The sequence below is a fragment of the Rhinatrema bivittatum genome, chromosome 4 (genome assembly GCF_901001135.1).
Source record: "Rhinatrema bivittatum chromosome 4, aRhiBiv1.1, whole genome shotgun sequence".
Classification (NCBI taxonomy): Eukaryota; Metazoa; Chordata; class Amphibia; order Gymnophiona; family Rhinatrematidae; genus Rhinatrema; species Rhinatrema bivittatum.
The window spans coordinates 464,410,706-464,425,597 of NC_042618.1; the positions used below are offsets into that span (position 1 = coordinate 464,410,706).

The following is a 14,892-nucleotide window of genomic DNA, read 5'->3' on the forward strand; positions in this document are numbered from 1 at the left end:
CTTCCCTGTACTGCTGGTAGCAGCAGCCTGTTGCTGCGAGTTAGTCTCTCAGTGACCACAAGGATTTAAAGGGCCATGCACCTGCGATCTTACCTGACTCCAGCTCTCTGTTGTAAGTGCCTCAATCTAAGGACACTCCCAGCAGAGCCAGGTTGGTCTCTCCTCCCCCCCACCCCCCCCTTCCCACTTTCCCATGTCCTTTCTGAGCAGTTTTTAACCTTCCTTTCGGGCTGGCTCCCATGCAGCCTGTCCCTGCTTCTGCAGCTGTTGCATTTCTTAAAGTGCCAGACCCTCTCGCCCCGCCCTCCTCCGGCAACTCTAAGGGAAAACTTTAACCAGCCGCTCGCAATCGGCTTAGGGTGAAGGCGGAATCCAAATATTCTTTTCATGTGGCAAACGCAGTCTAAAGCAGATCCGACGGCTCCCCGGGGGGTTCCCCAGAGCTGCGCCTCGGCAGCAGAAGGAACGACCCCCCCCCCCCCCCCCCTCACCGAGCACGACAAGGAACGGGAAAGCCACGCCGCCGGGAGCCCGAAGGCACAGAGAGTTTGCAGCTCATCCCGGGGGGGGGGGGGGCGGCGCGTCTGGCAGCAGATTCCCGGGAGGGGCCGTGGCACCTGTGGCTTCCCCCCGGCCCCGGGAGCCGCGTGCGGGGCGCTTTCCCCGGGGGGGGGGGGGGAGCCGGCAGCCGCTGGCGTGGTGCTGAAGGGACAGCTCCCGCGGGGCGGGCAGGGGGCGGAGGCAGCGCTGTGTAAACCTTCACTTCCGAACCGGAGCCGCACGCAGCCGCCCGAGCCCGCGCGCCGCTCGCAGTGCCGAGGAAGTGGAGGGGCTTAGCGTTCCTGTTGTTATCATTTGCAATTGCGGAAGACGCCGTCGGCTGAGCTCCCCAGCCGCTCGTTTAATGGTTGCAAGCGCCGAAACCTTTGCGACTTCGACATGAACAGGCGCGGGTGCCCGGCGGAGCGGCGGGGGCTGGTGTTGGCGCTTTCCTACTTCAGCACCAAAGGGCACGGAATAGCCACCTGAAAAAAAAAAAAAATGGGAAAACCCAACAAGTAGTTTCTCAGCTCGGTTGGGATCGTCAGCCAGCGGAATAAAAACCACATCCGATGTAAACGCAGAGCCTTTGGATCGCTTCTCATTAAGGTATGGAGACCAGCGTGGAAACTGCCACAGAGCCTCGACTGTCATTTTCCGTTGCATAGGAAACAATTTTACAGGTATTAATCGTGAAGACGAAGGGTTTCAAACTAGCATGCAGGGCTACCTAAGAACTGCAGCCCAGGGTGTGTTTCCAGATTGTTTCCTACCTCCCAGAAAATGGATTTTGTTGTAAAGCAAACAAAAAAAAAAAAAGAAAAGATAAAAACCCCACAAAATATGATATGCTCAGTCTAAGAGGGACAGGCAGATCGCACCCCCAAAATACATAGAAACCAATGATGTCCGGTCAATAGAAGGCAGCGCTGTTATTGAGCAGGACTGCAACAGGGGGAGAAGGAATGGGTGGGCAAGTGAAGGACAGTAAGATCATTGATTATCAAGGAGACACGAAATTAATAGCAGCAACTCGTCTGAAGATCAGGGGGGACTGTACTGCGTTTCCCAGCCAAATATAGAGAACATTTACATGATGCCTAGCCAGGAAAAGACGTTCATACCAGTTTCCAACTTGTATATGCAGAAAATGCCCTTGATCTAGCCTGAAAGAAAAAGGAAGACTACTCCCTTGATCTTGGGAACAAGCTAGTCTAACTGGGAGCTTGAAGGATAAGGCTGGGTGCTGGTTTCATTGAAAAGGGGGACTTTAAAACTGGAGACTAAGTTGTTCTGTTACACACATTTCTGATTCTCTTTTCCATTTAAATGTATTTCCTTCGTCTTTTCCTTCCCGCCCCCCCTTTTTCTTCCACGTTGTTTCTTTTCATCTGAATTTTAGGATCCTAAGTATTTTTTTTTTAATTTGTTTACTTAAGTCATGTCTGAGCCAGAGAGATGGGAAAGATTGATGACAACGAGAGGATAGTCCTCAACGTCGGGGGCACCAGGCACGAAACGTACCGGAACACACTGAAGACTTTACCGGGAACTCGACTGGCCTTGTTGGCTTCGGAGCACCGGAGTGAATCCGGGGAACAGCAGCAGCAACAACAACAAACGCCCCTTGGCTTTGAGTCGTCAAATCCCAAAAGCAACGAGTTCTTTTTCGATCGACACCCGGGGGTTTTCGCCTACGTGCTGAACTACTACCGGACTGGCAAGCTGCACTGCCCTGCTGATGTATGTGGCCCACTCTTCGAGGAGGAGCTGGCTTTCTGGGGCATAGATGAAACGGACGTGGAGCCATGCTGCTGGATGACCTACCGCCAGCACAGGGATGCCGAAGAAGCCCTCGACATCTTCGAGGCTCCAGACCTCATCAGTGGAGAGCAACCAATTTTGGATGGGGATGACGAAGAGCTGGACCAAAGGATGGCCATCGAGGATGTGGTGGGGCCAGATGGCAGAGTCAACTGGTGGAAAAAGTGGCGGCCTCGGATCTGGGCTCTCTTCGAGGATCCTTACTCATCCAGGGCTGCCCGGGTAAGATCACGCTTCATTTACTGCTGCTACTAATCCTAACATAGTAGTTTGATAATCCTGTCCAGCGAAATGGTCTTAATCTACTGTATAGGTGTTTATTTGCTATTCATTTGATTAACTTAGGTTTCTGATTTTGAGCCTGATTTATAGATTGACCCTTTCATTTAATTTTTTCACTTAAATGAGCAAAATATTGTGGTTGTGGTGTCCATTTGTCTATGTAAAATTAAAGATCAACAACCTCGGTGACACTTTTTTATTGGACTAACTTAATAGATCTGTGTCAACTTCTAGTCCAATAATAAGATATCAACTTGTTTGTTGACCCTGTTCTATGTCCCTTAGATGACAATCTCAGTGTGATCTCACTAAAAGTTGGGCCTCCAAATTAGAGGTTCTTTTTTTCAAAAACAGAAGAACCCACTAGATTTCATTGCTGACTGCATTTTAGTGGGTGACCTTGATGTTTCTTCAGTGTATGCTTGACAACTGGAAAGCTAGCTAGTTCTGATCTAGATAAAATTTACTCTTGAGTTTGGCACTCATTTCCTGTTTAGTTAGGATAGTGACTTTTGACCTCCATTTAATCATCACTGTCTTTGAATTTGATCACCAATCTAAATGAATGTTTGTATGGATAGCACTTACTTGGCAACAACAGTTGAAATTCATGGTTTGTGCATAATCCTAAAACTAAGGACCAAGAGCAGTAGCTCCCAACCCAGGTCTTGGAAACACACCTAACCTAGTTTTCAGGATATTCATAAATATACGCAAGGTAGGTTTGCATGCACTAGGTTTCCAATCTATGAAAATCTATTTCATGCATATACATTGTGGCTATCCAGAAAACTAGACTGGTTAGTTTTGTCTCCAGGAATGGATTCGTGAAAAACTGATCTAAAGGAAGCTTTGGAGGGTGCTCTTTCCAGCAGTTATTCCTGTAGTAACAGCTTAAAGGTGTACCTGATTTACCTTTTGGTCCTGAAAGTGACTATAACTATAGATTAAAAGGTAGCTAACTATTTAGTCAAAGAGAAAAATGTATTGGTTTCTGACAGGCTAGTGTTTAACCATTAAGCGAATTGGTTGGTTGCCTACAGTGCCAAAATCTGGGGGGAAGGTGTGTGGCAAGAATGCTGCACTGAGGAAGGCAGAGCCACGTTAGAGCAGCAGGGCTGGTGGGCTTCCCCAGGGCCCCGCCAACCTAAGACGATGTGGAGCTGCTGTCAAGGATCCCCCAGGCCCTGCCAGCCAAAAACAAAGAGGAGCCAGGTGGCCAGAGAGGCGGGAACCTGGCTTCCCGCTTCCCACCACTTCAGATGCTGGCACTTTCTTCTGCTGATGTTGTGTCTACCGCAAGATCAATAGCAGGTAGTGCCAGCCCATGAATTTTTAATGTGCTTATTTGTGATGGCAGAGAGGAGGAAGAGCACTGAGGAGCAGCAAGGGAGGTTCCTGCAGCTCAGTTAGATTAACTGAGGATGGTAGATGTGGGGGAACTTAGGGGGATGATGCTGGGGAAGGGAGAGAAATAGTGGGATGTATACAAGAGAAGGGGAAAAGGCAGAGGAGAAAACCTTGGGGCCAGGGGCAGAAGGTAGGGGGGGGGGGGGGGGAGGCTGGGGAAGGAGAGACAGGCAAGGTGGATGGATGCTGGGGAAGAGGGCAGATGGGGAAAGATGTGAAGAAAGATGATTTGGAAAGGGGGCAATAAAACAGGGGGCAGATGATGGTGAAAGGTGAGAATGAGGCAGGTAGCAGATGCTGGGGAAAGGAGGCAGGCACATTAATGCTGGAGAAGGGGTGTTGTGTTTTAGTATGGGTGTGATCCCTGGGCTGAGGTGAGAGATGTCTCCGCCCACATGGAGGAGCCCCGTGGGCTTCACTGCCTGTAGGTGCAGTCTCAGTAGCTAGGACACAGCTGTAGGATAGACCTTATTAGGGAGAGAGAGAGAGCATAACCCATGGAGCGGGGAATGCAGTCAAAGGTGCAGTTCTTGAGCTGAGGGTATTCCCAGGGTGACACCTCAGATGTGATGATCCGGTAGTGGCCCACAGAGAGGGGTATGTCAGACAGTCTTTCTCAGTAGTGTAGCAAATACCACAGGTGTGCAGATCAGGCAGTGGCCCGCAGGGCGGGGTATGCCGAAGATGACTGTACGGTGATGATGGTGTTGAGGTTGTCTGAGGTCCTGGAGCTCAGAAGGTACTTGAGGATGAAGAAACAATATCCTGCAGCGCAGGGTAAGATGTAGCAAATCCTGCTGGTGAGGACGCGGTAGTGACCTGAGGCACGGGGTAGTACACCGCGGGGAATTCCAGCAAGGCTTGTCAGAGATGAGCGAAGTGGTACTCAAGAGGAATGGTTCCCAGAGATCAAGGCAGGAAGGCCCTCCAACGAGCGGATAGCCTAGGAACGTGGAAAAGCCCCTGAGGAGCGGGTACTCAGTGCGTTCACACACCGAGGCAGGAACAGGAACCGGAAGTCCAAGGAGAAGCGGATTTAGCAACGAGAATAACTCCTTGCTAACTTGTAGGAGCATTGGGCCAGTCTGTTTAAGTACAGGTAGCGAGATGACGTCATGCGGAGGGGAAGCCCCCGAGGTTCCCGTCATGACGTGTACACAGGTGGCCCATGCACACGCGCGCTTGCCTAAGTGACTCTAGAAGCAAGATGGTGGTCGGCAGCGCCCACGCTGTCCCAGGAATGCCAGGGAGGTCGGCGGTGACTGGTGGAGGCCACCACTCTTCCGAGAATTGATGGTGTAGCGAAAAAAAGAGGTGCGTATGAGAGGTCGCAGCCGTCTGCGACTGACGGGCGCAACAAGGGGGAAAGAGGCAGGGGAACAAATGCGGGAAAGGGGATAGAAGGGTTGGTATTGGGGAAAGTGGGAAGGGGGAAGGAGGCAGAGAAGATGCTGGTGAAAGGAGATGGGAAAGTGAGTGCTGGGGAAGAGACACATCGTAACATGATGGCAATAAAAGACCGTATGGCCCATCTAGTCTGCCCATCCATCCAATTAACCTAGCACTATAATTCTCCTCACTTCCTTAGAGATCCTCTGCATTTATCTCTTGCTTTCTTGAATTCAGATACTGTTTTTCTCTCCACCACGTCCACTGGGAGGCTGTTCCATGCATTTGCCACCCTCTCTGTATAGACATGTTTTCTAAGTTTACTCTTGAGTCTAACCACCCCTCATTCTGTGAGGCTGAAAAGGGGAAGAGTCCGGACTAATCTTAGGAAATGCAGCACTGGATTAATGGAGGGCTGATAGTGTCAAGGGCTAAAATAAGAATGGTGACGTTACATGGGGCAAGGATGATTTGGAGAAGGAGGTGAAAAGAATGGGAGACAAAGAAAGGAATGGGTCGGTAGGAGAGAGAAAAATGGAGGGAAGGATTGGTGAAAGAGCTGAAAAATTGGAGAGAAGCTTAGGTAGCAGTGAAAAGAGAAGAGATAGCAATGAAGGGATGGAAGCTGAGAAGAGAGATGGAGAACCAAAGAGACAGACAGAGCTTGGTCCCTCACAGAGACAGCATTAGAGCAGAAACAGCTCACAGCGGGTGGTATGTGTACCAACAGCATAAAATGCTGGATTTCCCTCCCCTGCACACATGGAAAAAAATGGTGCTACCCCTGGTTAGAGAGTGGGGGGTAGAAAGTGGAGATGTAGGATGGAGAGTTGGAGACAGAGAGAGAGAGAGAGAACAGGGATGCTGTCAGAGCCACCACTGCCAAAGGAGGAAGCCCAGTGTTAGAGCTGCCACGGGTAGGGGAATTCAGGGGGGAGTGAAGCTGAAGATTCACCTGGGGTTTCTAATACTCTTGGTTCAGCATTGGTTTCTGATTTATCATATCTTCTGTTTTAGACTGAGGCCTTGGCTTAGTGTACAGCTTAGCTTTTAAACCGGCCTTCCCATTACAAAATTCTATTTGGAATAAATGAGGCCTTCAGGTAAGCCTCCTTATAGCTGCTTCATGGCTTCCAGCACATATAACAATCAGAGTCTGCACTTATTATTATTTTTTTTTTATTTCATTTTGTTTTTCACTTTACTTTTTTTTTTTTATTGCAATGAAAACAACGAGATAAAAAAAAAAAGAAATAAACAAAAGAAAACAAAAAAATTGTTGCTGCAATAAAACTAAAGAAAGCATAAACCCCTCTCCCTGGTTCTCCTATGACCGCCCTCAGCCTCTTCTTACTCCAAGTCTTTTTTCTTCATGGGGTAGGCGTGGTCTCTGGTCGCTCCTGCCTTTTCTTACCACATGGGATAAGAAGATCCAGGGAGGCTGGAGAGGGATTTATGTTTGTTTTTGCTTTTTTTTTTACAGGGGGGCGGAGGTGTTTTTAAAGCGAAACAAACAAAAGCAAATGAAATTTTGTTCATTTTTCTTCTGCTTCGTTTTAAAAACATAATGAAGCGAAATGGGATATATTGTTAAAATTTCCCATTTTGTTTCCAATGAAGGGCACATCACTTTACGGAAGTCCTGTTATTAAGCAGGATCTGTTTGATAGTACCAATCCCATTTCTTGCTAATCAGAATGGACTGCAGAGCTCCCAATCTGCTGTTTGCTGAATTGATGCCTTTTGATAATAACTCTTCCTTTGTCTGATAATGTGTGCTCCTGAGAGAATTATTTCTGCATTTGCAATCCACTGCCGTGATTCAGCGCTGGAGGACACAATTTATTTCAAGTCCCACCTAGTTTTTGATTGTGATGCAGTCGCTGGCCTCAATAGACGAAACCTTCCAGAAGTTCTCCTTTATAAGCTCTCTGAAAGGTATCAGCAGCAAGAGCTAGCTAAATAAATAAATAAATACATAAATAGGCGGTGAGATAGGCAAGAGATTTTCATGATGCCAAGTAGAATCAATATTCTGCTAATGTAACATTTTTTTTTTCAATCACAATTTTCATTTTGCATGCCAGAGGTGAGGGAAGAGGTATTCTGCGAGGCAATGCAGGAGACTTTCTTTCTTCTTGAGGGCTGTTCAGTTTTAGCTGCGTTTCTGATTTCCTGACGTTCCCCAGCCTGTCAGGTGATTTGCAAATGTTCCACGCAGGCCACTTCAACTGGATTCAAGGGTTGGCTTAGATCAAACTTTAGAAAGCGTTAAGCCCTACGCAGAAATCACTCAAGCTCGTTTCTTTGTTAGTGACAGTTATATTTTGTAGAGAACAACTCTGATGTGGGGTAAATGTAGGGGGATGGCGCTGGCGAAGGGAGAGAACTAATGGGGCCAGGAGCAGAATTTAGGAAGGGGGGGGGGAGATGCTGGGGAGCACAGGGTTGTTAAACCTAGATTTTCTTAGTTTGAATTAAAACATCAGGATCCTTATCCCACAGGTTTCAGTACCCTGGCAATTTAAAGTATTTGTGGGGATTTTTATGGGATAAATTATTTCATTTGAATTCTATGTCAGAACTGACTATTTGGGGGGGGGGGGGGGGGGGGGAGGGGGAGAGAGGATTTAATAGCTGCATAAAAGGCACCAGGTCTTAAGTCCTATATTTCAGCCATTAATTAATACACAGGGGACCAGCACTCAACTGTTTCCTCTATTGTACACTGTAGTTCTGTGCCGGTTGGACCCCTCTGGGCCATTTTGTATTTGCTCCTGAAAAGGACAGTTAATGTCTGGGTTGGGCTGGATGCTCAGTGGCACTGCAGTGTGCTCGCCTGCAGGAAACCTGGGGGGCTACCTCCCGCACCCGGCTTTCACTTGCTGGGCTGACTGACTCGCCCGAGCCGATAAACAAAAAAACCCACCCCGACCCTTTAAAACTAATCCCTTTGCTTCCCCCACCCTCCCGACCCCCCCTCCCCAAAAACATTTTACAGGTACCTAGTGGTCCAGTGGGGGTCCCGGGAGCGATCTCCCGCTCTCGGGCCGTCAGCTGCTACTAATCAAAATGGCGCCAATGGCCGTTGCCCTTACCATGTGACAGGGTATCCGTGCCATTGGCTGGCCCCTGTCACATGGAGGGAGCACTGGATGGCCGGCGCCATCTTTAAAAATGTCCATAAACCGCTATTAGCCAAGTTGACTTAGGAAATAGCCACTGCTTATTACCGGCATTAATAGTAGCATGGGATCTATTTAATGTTTGGATACTTACATCCTGGTTTGGGCACTACTGGAAACAGGATACTGGGCTTGAGGAAGCCTCGGTCTGACTTAGTATGGCAACTTCTTATGTTCTTATATGTTGCTTCTGGTCCTAAGGAACCACAGAAAGGCCTGTCTCTCTCCCTGCTGGGTTCTGAGGAGCCATGAGAAGGCCTGCCCTATCCCACTCCACCCTGAGGAGATATGGGATGGCCTCTGAGGGACAGAGGCAAACAGGGCCGAATGGCCCAGAAGAGCCATGGAAGATGTCCTTTCTCTCCCCATCCAAACCAATGAACCGCGGGGTAAGCTTTCCTCCCTCAATGCCCAGCTCTGTCCCCTGTTACATTCCAGTCGGGAATCCAGCCAGCCATAGATTTTCAGCCAACCATTTCATAGATTATAGTTGCTGAAGAATCCTTTTTTCTACTAGGGTGTTATTTGTTGTAATTGCTGTGTTTGTCAAGGAACTAAGTAGAACATATTTAGGTGAAAAATATGGTATATTTTCAAAGAACACAGGCAGCACCAGGTTGTTATCTGAAAAGTGAAATAATCCCGTTCAGTGGAAGCTTCGAAAAAAGGCCAAGTCAAAAATGACTTGCTTATAGTTTTCTTCCAGTGGCATTCAGTAATTTTTGATAAGTTCTCAGCATACACTTCTTTTTCTGTCTATAGATTTAAAAACACTGCCGGAAAATGTGGTACTGAATTGGAGAGGCCTTCATTTGGAGCTTTTTTTGTTTTCAGTTTCCTGAAGGCTGGTGCTGGACGTTCTTGTAGCCCATTAGACTGGGAAGATGGCTCCCTATGTTTCCTGGGGACATTCTACATCAAGGATTTCATTGTTAACGTTTATTACATTTACTGTTTATTTTCATTATTGGGGGCTGCACACCACCTTGACGCAGTTGACCTAAGGTGGGTTATCAAGTGTTCATAAATAAGGGGTAATCATCCTAGCTTTAAAAGTCCTTGAAGAGACAAAAGTTCAAAAGTCTAATGTCAATGTAGTAAGTCATTTCTTACAATGCAAGGTGTTATTTTAGGCGCCCAACAAATGAATGTATTTCAGGCAGATAATTGTAGGTTAAGTAAAATCATTTAGTCCCTCAAAAAGCCGTTTGTCTCCAAAATATTGTGGTTTCCTGGAGAAAAACGTAAAGGCCCAGGATCCACGAAGGCTTTCCCCCACCCCACCCCCCCATTTCGTGTCCTACTGGGGGGGGGGGGGGGGAGTCACCGTGAATTGGTCCCCCAGGAAACGCTTCACCTCCTCTCCGTGGCAGTCTGAAACCACTGCCAGTTTTTTTTTCCCTTTTAGGATTTATTTTTTAGGAATTCATATGCAGGAGGCACACACAATAAGAACGGCTACTTCTTCTCCAGCTCGCATGAAATCGTTGGCTGGTTCGTGTGCCCTCCTGGCGCAGTATGCCTGGGGGGGGGGGGGGGGGAAGGAATAAGACAAGAGAATGGTTTCACTCTCGCCGTTTGATGATATGGTTGGAATTTAACATTTGTAATTTCTGAATTTTTTTTCTTCTTCTTCCCTGAACTGTTGTCTCTAAAAATAGAAATTTACAGAACTTGTAATATAAGTCGTCATGGTAACCTGTTGTGCAGTAGGATGGGGAGAGAGAGAGAGCAGGGAAGACATTACTCCAGCCCCAGACGATCAAACAGCATTATCTAAATGGTGAGATTAGCCAGTCGGATGCTAATGGATGCATTTTCATACTTTCTGCATCTCTGGAACTGGAATAATGTTAAATACCTTTAGCTTGGTGCAACTTTTTGCATTTCGCTTTTAATCTGGATTAATGTTAATCTGTGAAATTAATATTAAAAAAAGAGCGACTAGGAGCTGCGGAGCTTGAATCTCCAGCCTGACGGAGCCACCGGGGCTCGGGTGCACCCCAGGAAAGATCTGCTGTGGGGCTGGGGAGGGAGGGAATGCACGTGACTGGAAGGCAGCGATGCTTGCTGGTCACAGGCGGACGGTGCTGAGAAAAAAAGTCCTTTTGTTTTGTTGCGGGCTTACTTGGCACCGGGTGAGGCAGGCTTGTCATCAATAATATAAAGGACATGACAGAATGTATTTATATTCTGCCATTCAGAGGGAATTACATTCAGGTACCAGAGGTATTTTCCTATCCCCTGAGGGTTTATTAATCCAGGTCTGTAACTGAGGCAATGGAGAGCGAATTGATTATGCCCAAGGTCGGAAGCAGCAGCTGTGGGATTTGAACCTTGGCTTCCCTGGTTTATAACCCATTCCTTTAACCACGAGGCTGCTTTTCCCAGTCCAACCTGCACTTAGCACACAATACTTACCGTATATACGCGTGTATAAGTCGAAAAATGTTACCCTCAAAAATGGTCCTTAAAATTGCGGTCGTCTTATCCACATGGGGGCGGTACGACTGCTCTTGCAGTTCACAGGCAGGTCCTCCCCCTTCCCAAGCCAGGTTCTGATTGGCTTGCTCAGAACCACGTGGTTCAAAGCGCTCCACTGGGACCCCGCGGGGGAGGAGGGAGGCTTGACGTTCTCCTCATCGTGGCAGAGGAGATGTGGGGGAGAAGCTGTCCTACCCCTACACTGGAAGACCACGGGGGAGGAGGAAGGATGATCTTGAGCAAGTGCTGTGGTTTCCAGACAGCAGCGGGTGAGTTAAGGCATCGAGAGGGAGGAAGGATTCAACAGGAGGGGCAGCTATGGGGGAGGGAGGGAAGGATTCAACAGGAGGGGCAGCTATGGGGGAGGGAGGCAATGATTCAGACAGGAGGGGCAGCTATGGGGGAGGGAGGGAAGGATTCAGACAGGAGAGGCAGCTATGGGGGAGGGAGGGAAGGATTCAGACAGGAGAGGCAGCTATGGGGGAGGGAGGGAAGGATTCAGACAGGAGGAGCAGCTATGGGGGAGGGGGGGAAAGGATTCAGACAGGAGGGGCAGCTATGGGGGAGGGGGGGGGAAGGATTCAGACAGGAGGGGCAGCTATGGGGGAGGGGGGGGGAAGGATTCAGACAGGAGGGGCAGCTATGGGGGAGGGGGGGGGAAGGATTCAGACAGGAGGGGCAGCTATGGGGGAGGGAGGGAAGGATTCAGACAGGAGGAGCAGCTATGGGGGAGGGGGGGAAAGGATTCAGACAGGAGGGGCAGCTATGGGGGAGGGGGGGGGAAGGATTCAGACAGGAGGGGCATCCATTCGAATAATGACTTCTTGCCCTCAAGAAAATGAGCTCTGAGAAGAAAAAGAAAGCATCATACACGCATTGCTGAAACTGAAGGTTACAGAACCTGCAAAGGAGGCCAATAATTGCGAAGCTGCAAGAGAATTTGACTTTAGTGAAAAACTCGTCAGAGATTGGAGAAAAAAATGAAGAAAAGCTGCTAGAAATGCCAAAGTCACAGAAAGCCTTACGTTTCAAAATTGCGCCCTTTGAAGGAATGGAAAAGGATTCATACAGCAGGGACATTTTCTTAACTTGTTAAATGATGTTTTTTTATGAGACACTTTATTCTGCTTTTAAAAAACAAATAAAATCGGTTTTCTTAAGTTAATGGTTTGTTTCTTAGTATGATTTCACCATTTCATGAGCCCCCTAGGATTTACCCTCGACTTATCCATGGGTGACAGATAAATCTTGATTTTGGGGCAAAAAAAAAAATAGCCTCGACTTATACACGAGATCGACTTACACACGAGCATATACGGTAATTTATTCCATGTACCTTTGAATTCCTTGCATCTTGGTCCGAGGTGAAATCCTGCAGGATGCCTCTCTGGACTGGGGTCATCTTGGCTGCTTCTACGTCTTCTTCTGGATCTAAAAGTGGAGCTTGAAGATTTGGAACGATTCCCAAATACCCTTTTATTTTATAGAGGTTTAGTGCATAGGTAGGGACTTTCATTTTCAGTTTAAACCGATTTTTACCCATGAGTTCCTGGATTTGTCCAGTTTTATGTGACCGTGAAGCCCTGCTCTGGCTCATGCTTAGGTCTCAATCCTTTCCCAGAGTGCAGGGCTGGAACCGAAGCATTGGCCAGAGCAGGGCTTCACAGTCACCCACCCAAGCCCAGATGAGCGGCAGCTCCCCACCGGAAGAAGCTTCTGGAAGGATCCCTGCCTCTCTGGCTCTCAGCACAGACTCAGAAGTTCGGGGTAGGGCTACACAGCAAATCGCGTGAGAAACCCATCTAAATTCACTGGGGATTTTCTTTTCGTTTCAGTTTAATACGACGCATAAAAGTTAACCCTCAGTGGTCCAGCTTGGTCATCTGCTGCCTGTGGGGGGGATGATTAAACAGGAAAAACAGAGGCAAACAATTTTTACAAGAACAAAAATAAAGCACTGTATTAAACAGTTAATATGGGGAGAGCAATGGTTTAAATTGATTGAAGCTATAAGATACAAACAGATATTCCTTTTTAAAGTGAACTATTCGTTTGTGATGAGCTGTTTGTCGCTTTATGAAATATTTACTTTGTAAAATTAGAATTCACAATAGGACTGCACACTGTTGATAGGATGTTGACTCAAGCCGACATATTACCAGTTCCCACTGAGAGATCCACTAAATGATGCCGCATTTCTTTAGATGACGAGAAACTCAACGGGGTTTTAATACACATGTGCTACTTTAATTCACAAGAATAATATCACAGTATGCCTTTATCTGGTTTCTTTTATCTAATTAGGATCCCCATGCATGGTACCATTTATTATTCCAGCAACACAGACAGCACTACCTCTGAAGTGTAGACTGGTAGTACATTTCTGATGCCTGCACTGAAGTAAACCTAAGGGAGTAGGAGGAATGAACAGTGTTGTTATAACTCCCCAATTACACTGGGGTAAACCAAGGGCACCTGGAGATTGCTCTTGTGATCCAGAGATCCTTGCTCTGGATCACACAGATGGCTTGTGGTAGAACGGAGACTCAGACCTGCAGCTTGGTGATTATATAATCTTTCGATTAAATCCCTGCCTGTTCTGTTTTTTCTTTAATGTATTGCTGAGCCAGGAACACACTTACAGTGAGAAGTCAACTTCTGTGAGCTACTCGCAGGCCGATGCGATAAGGTGCATGCAAATAATGGGCCCTCGTATTGAGCGCCCGTTTTCCCGACATGCGCAAGTTCACATTTCCTGCGCGTCCGATGCAATATTTTAATGAGAAAGAAATTGAAGTGGCATTAAAAAAAAGGCACACTAGGGAGAAATGTGCATTTCTGACACTCAAAATTATATCATGTCGGGCGCATGGACGTCTAAATTGTGTGTTCCTAGCATAAGTGCATCACTTACATGAAGTTACAGAAATCTGCAATACCTGTTCTTTACCAAAAGTAAAGGAATCACTCTCGGTTTCTTAAGGTGTCCTTTAGCTAATCATCACACTCCATGCCACTAATTTTTTTGTTCTAACCCCATTTATACTAATCTCTCTAAACAACCCTACCCTACAAGGGGCACATTTATTGCAACACAAAGAACCAAATATTTTATGTTTCTATGAGACCTTGACTGTAAGTAAACTTTACTCCACCTCCAGAGCTGGAGTTAATTTTCTGGTGTAAAAAAATGTGAACTGGGCGCGCTTTCCTGCATCAGGCGGTAATAGCTACTGCCTTCATTTGCATGCAATTTAAATGCGATGGGCGCTTTCCCATATGCATTGGTTCGGGTGCGCCTTTCAGACGTGCTAATCTCTTTGCTGTATCAGATGTTATTATTGCGCGTCTGAAACACAAGCCCAACTGTGAGTAAACCCGGGCGCTGGGCATCAGACTGTCAGAGTCCTTAGGTATGACTGAAGCATGCCATGCTCTGGAGTGGCCATAGCAGGGAAGATCTCCCTCCCTTCCTGGTTGGGTCAATCTGCCCTGGAGCCCTAGTGAAGAATAAAGACTTGGCAGTGAGGAAGAATCCTGATTTGAAGGCCTCTTGGTGAGTTTTGGCACCGCGTCACACAAGATAAAAAAAAGATACCAGCTGAGAATGTTCAAAGGAGAGCTAGTGAACAATACAAGTGGAAGAAGTGCAACTATGAGGACTGACTGGACAATTAAATCCTGTATAAGCAAGAATTTAAAAAAGACTATACCATAACCCAAGCAAACACGGGGTCTACTTATATTAATATGCTGCTCTAACACATTTTGATATCAA

General features: G+C 47.2%; 1 protein-coding gene across 5 annotated transcripts in view; it reads left to right on the plus strand.

Annotated features, from left to right (window-relative positions):
* Positions 1–1,998: 1,998 nt before the first annotated feature.
* The window catches only part of KCNC2 (potassium voltage-gated channel subfamily C member 2), a 181,804-nt gene continuing 168,910 nt past the window's right edge, over positions 1,999–14,892 (plus strand). For all 5 annotated transcript variants that reach the window (XM_029597171.1, XM_029597173.1, XM_029597168.1 and 2 more), the window contains exon 1: positions 1,999–2,586. In XM_029597171.1, coding sequence (XP_029453031.1) covers positions 1,999–2,586 — 588 coding nt within the window. The remainder of the gene's footprint in view (positions 2,587–14,892) is intronic.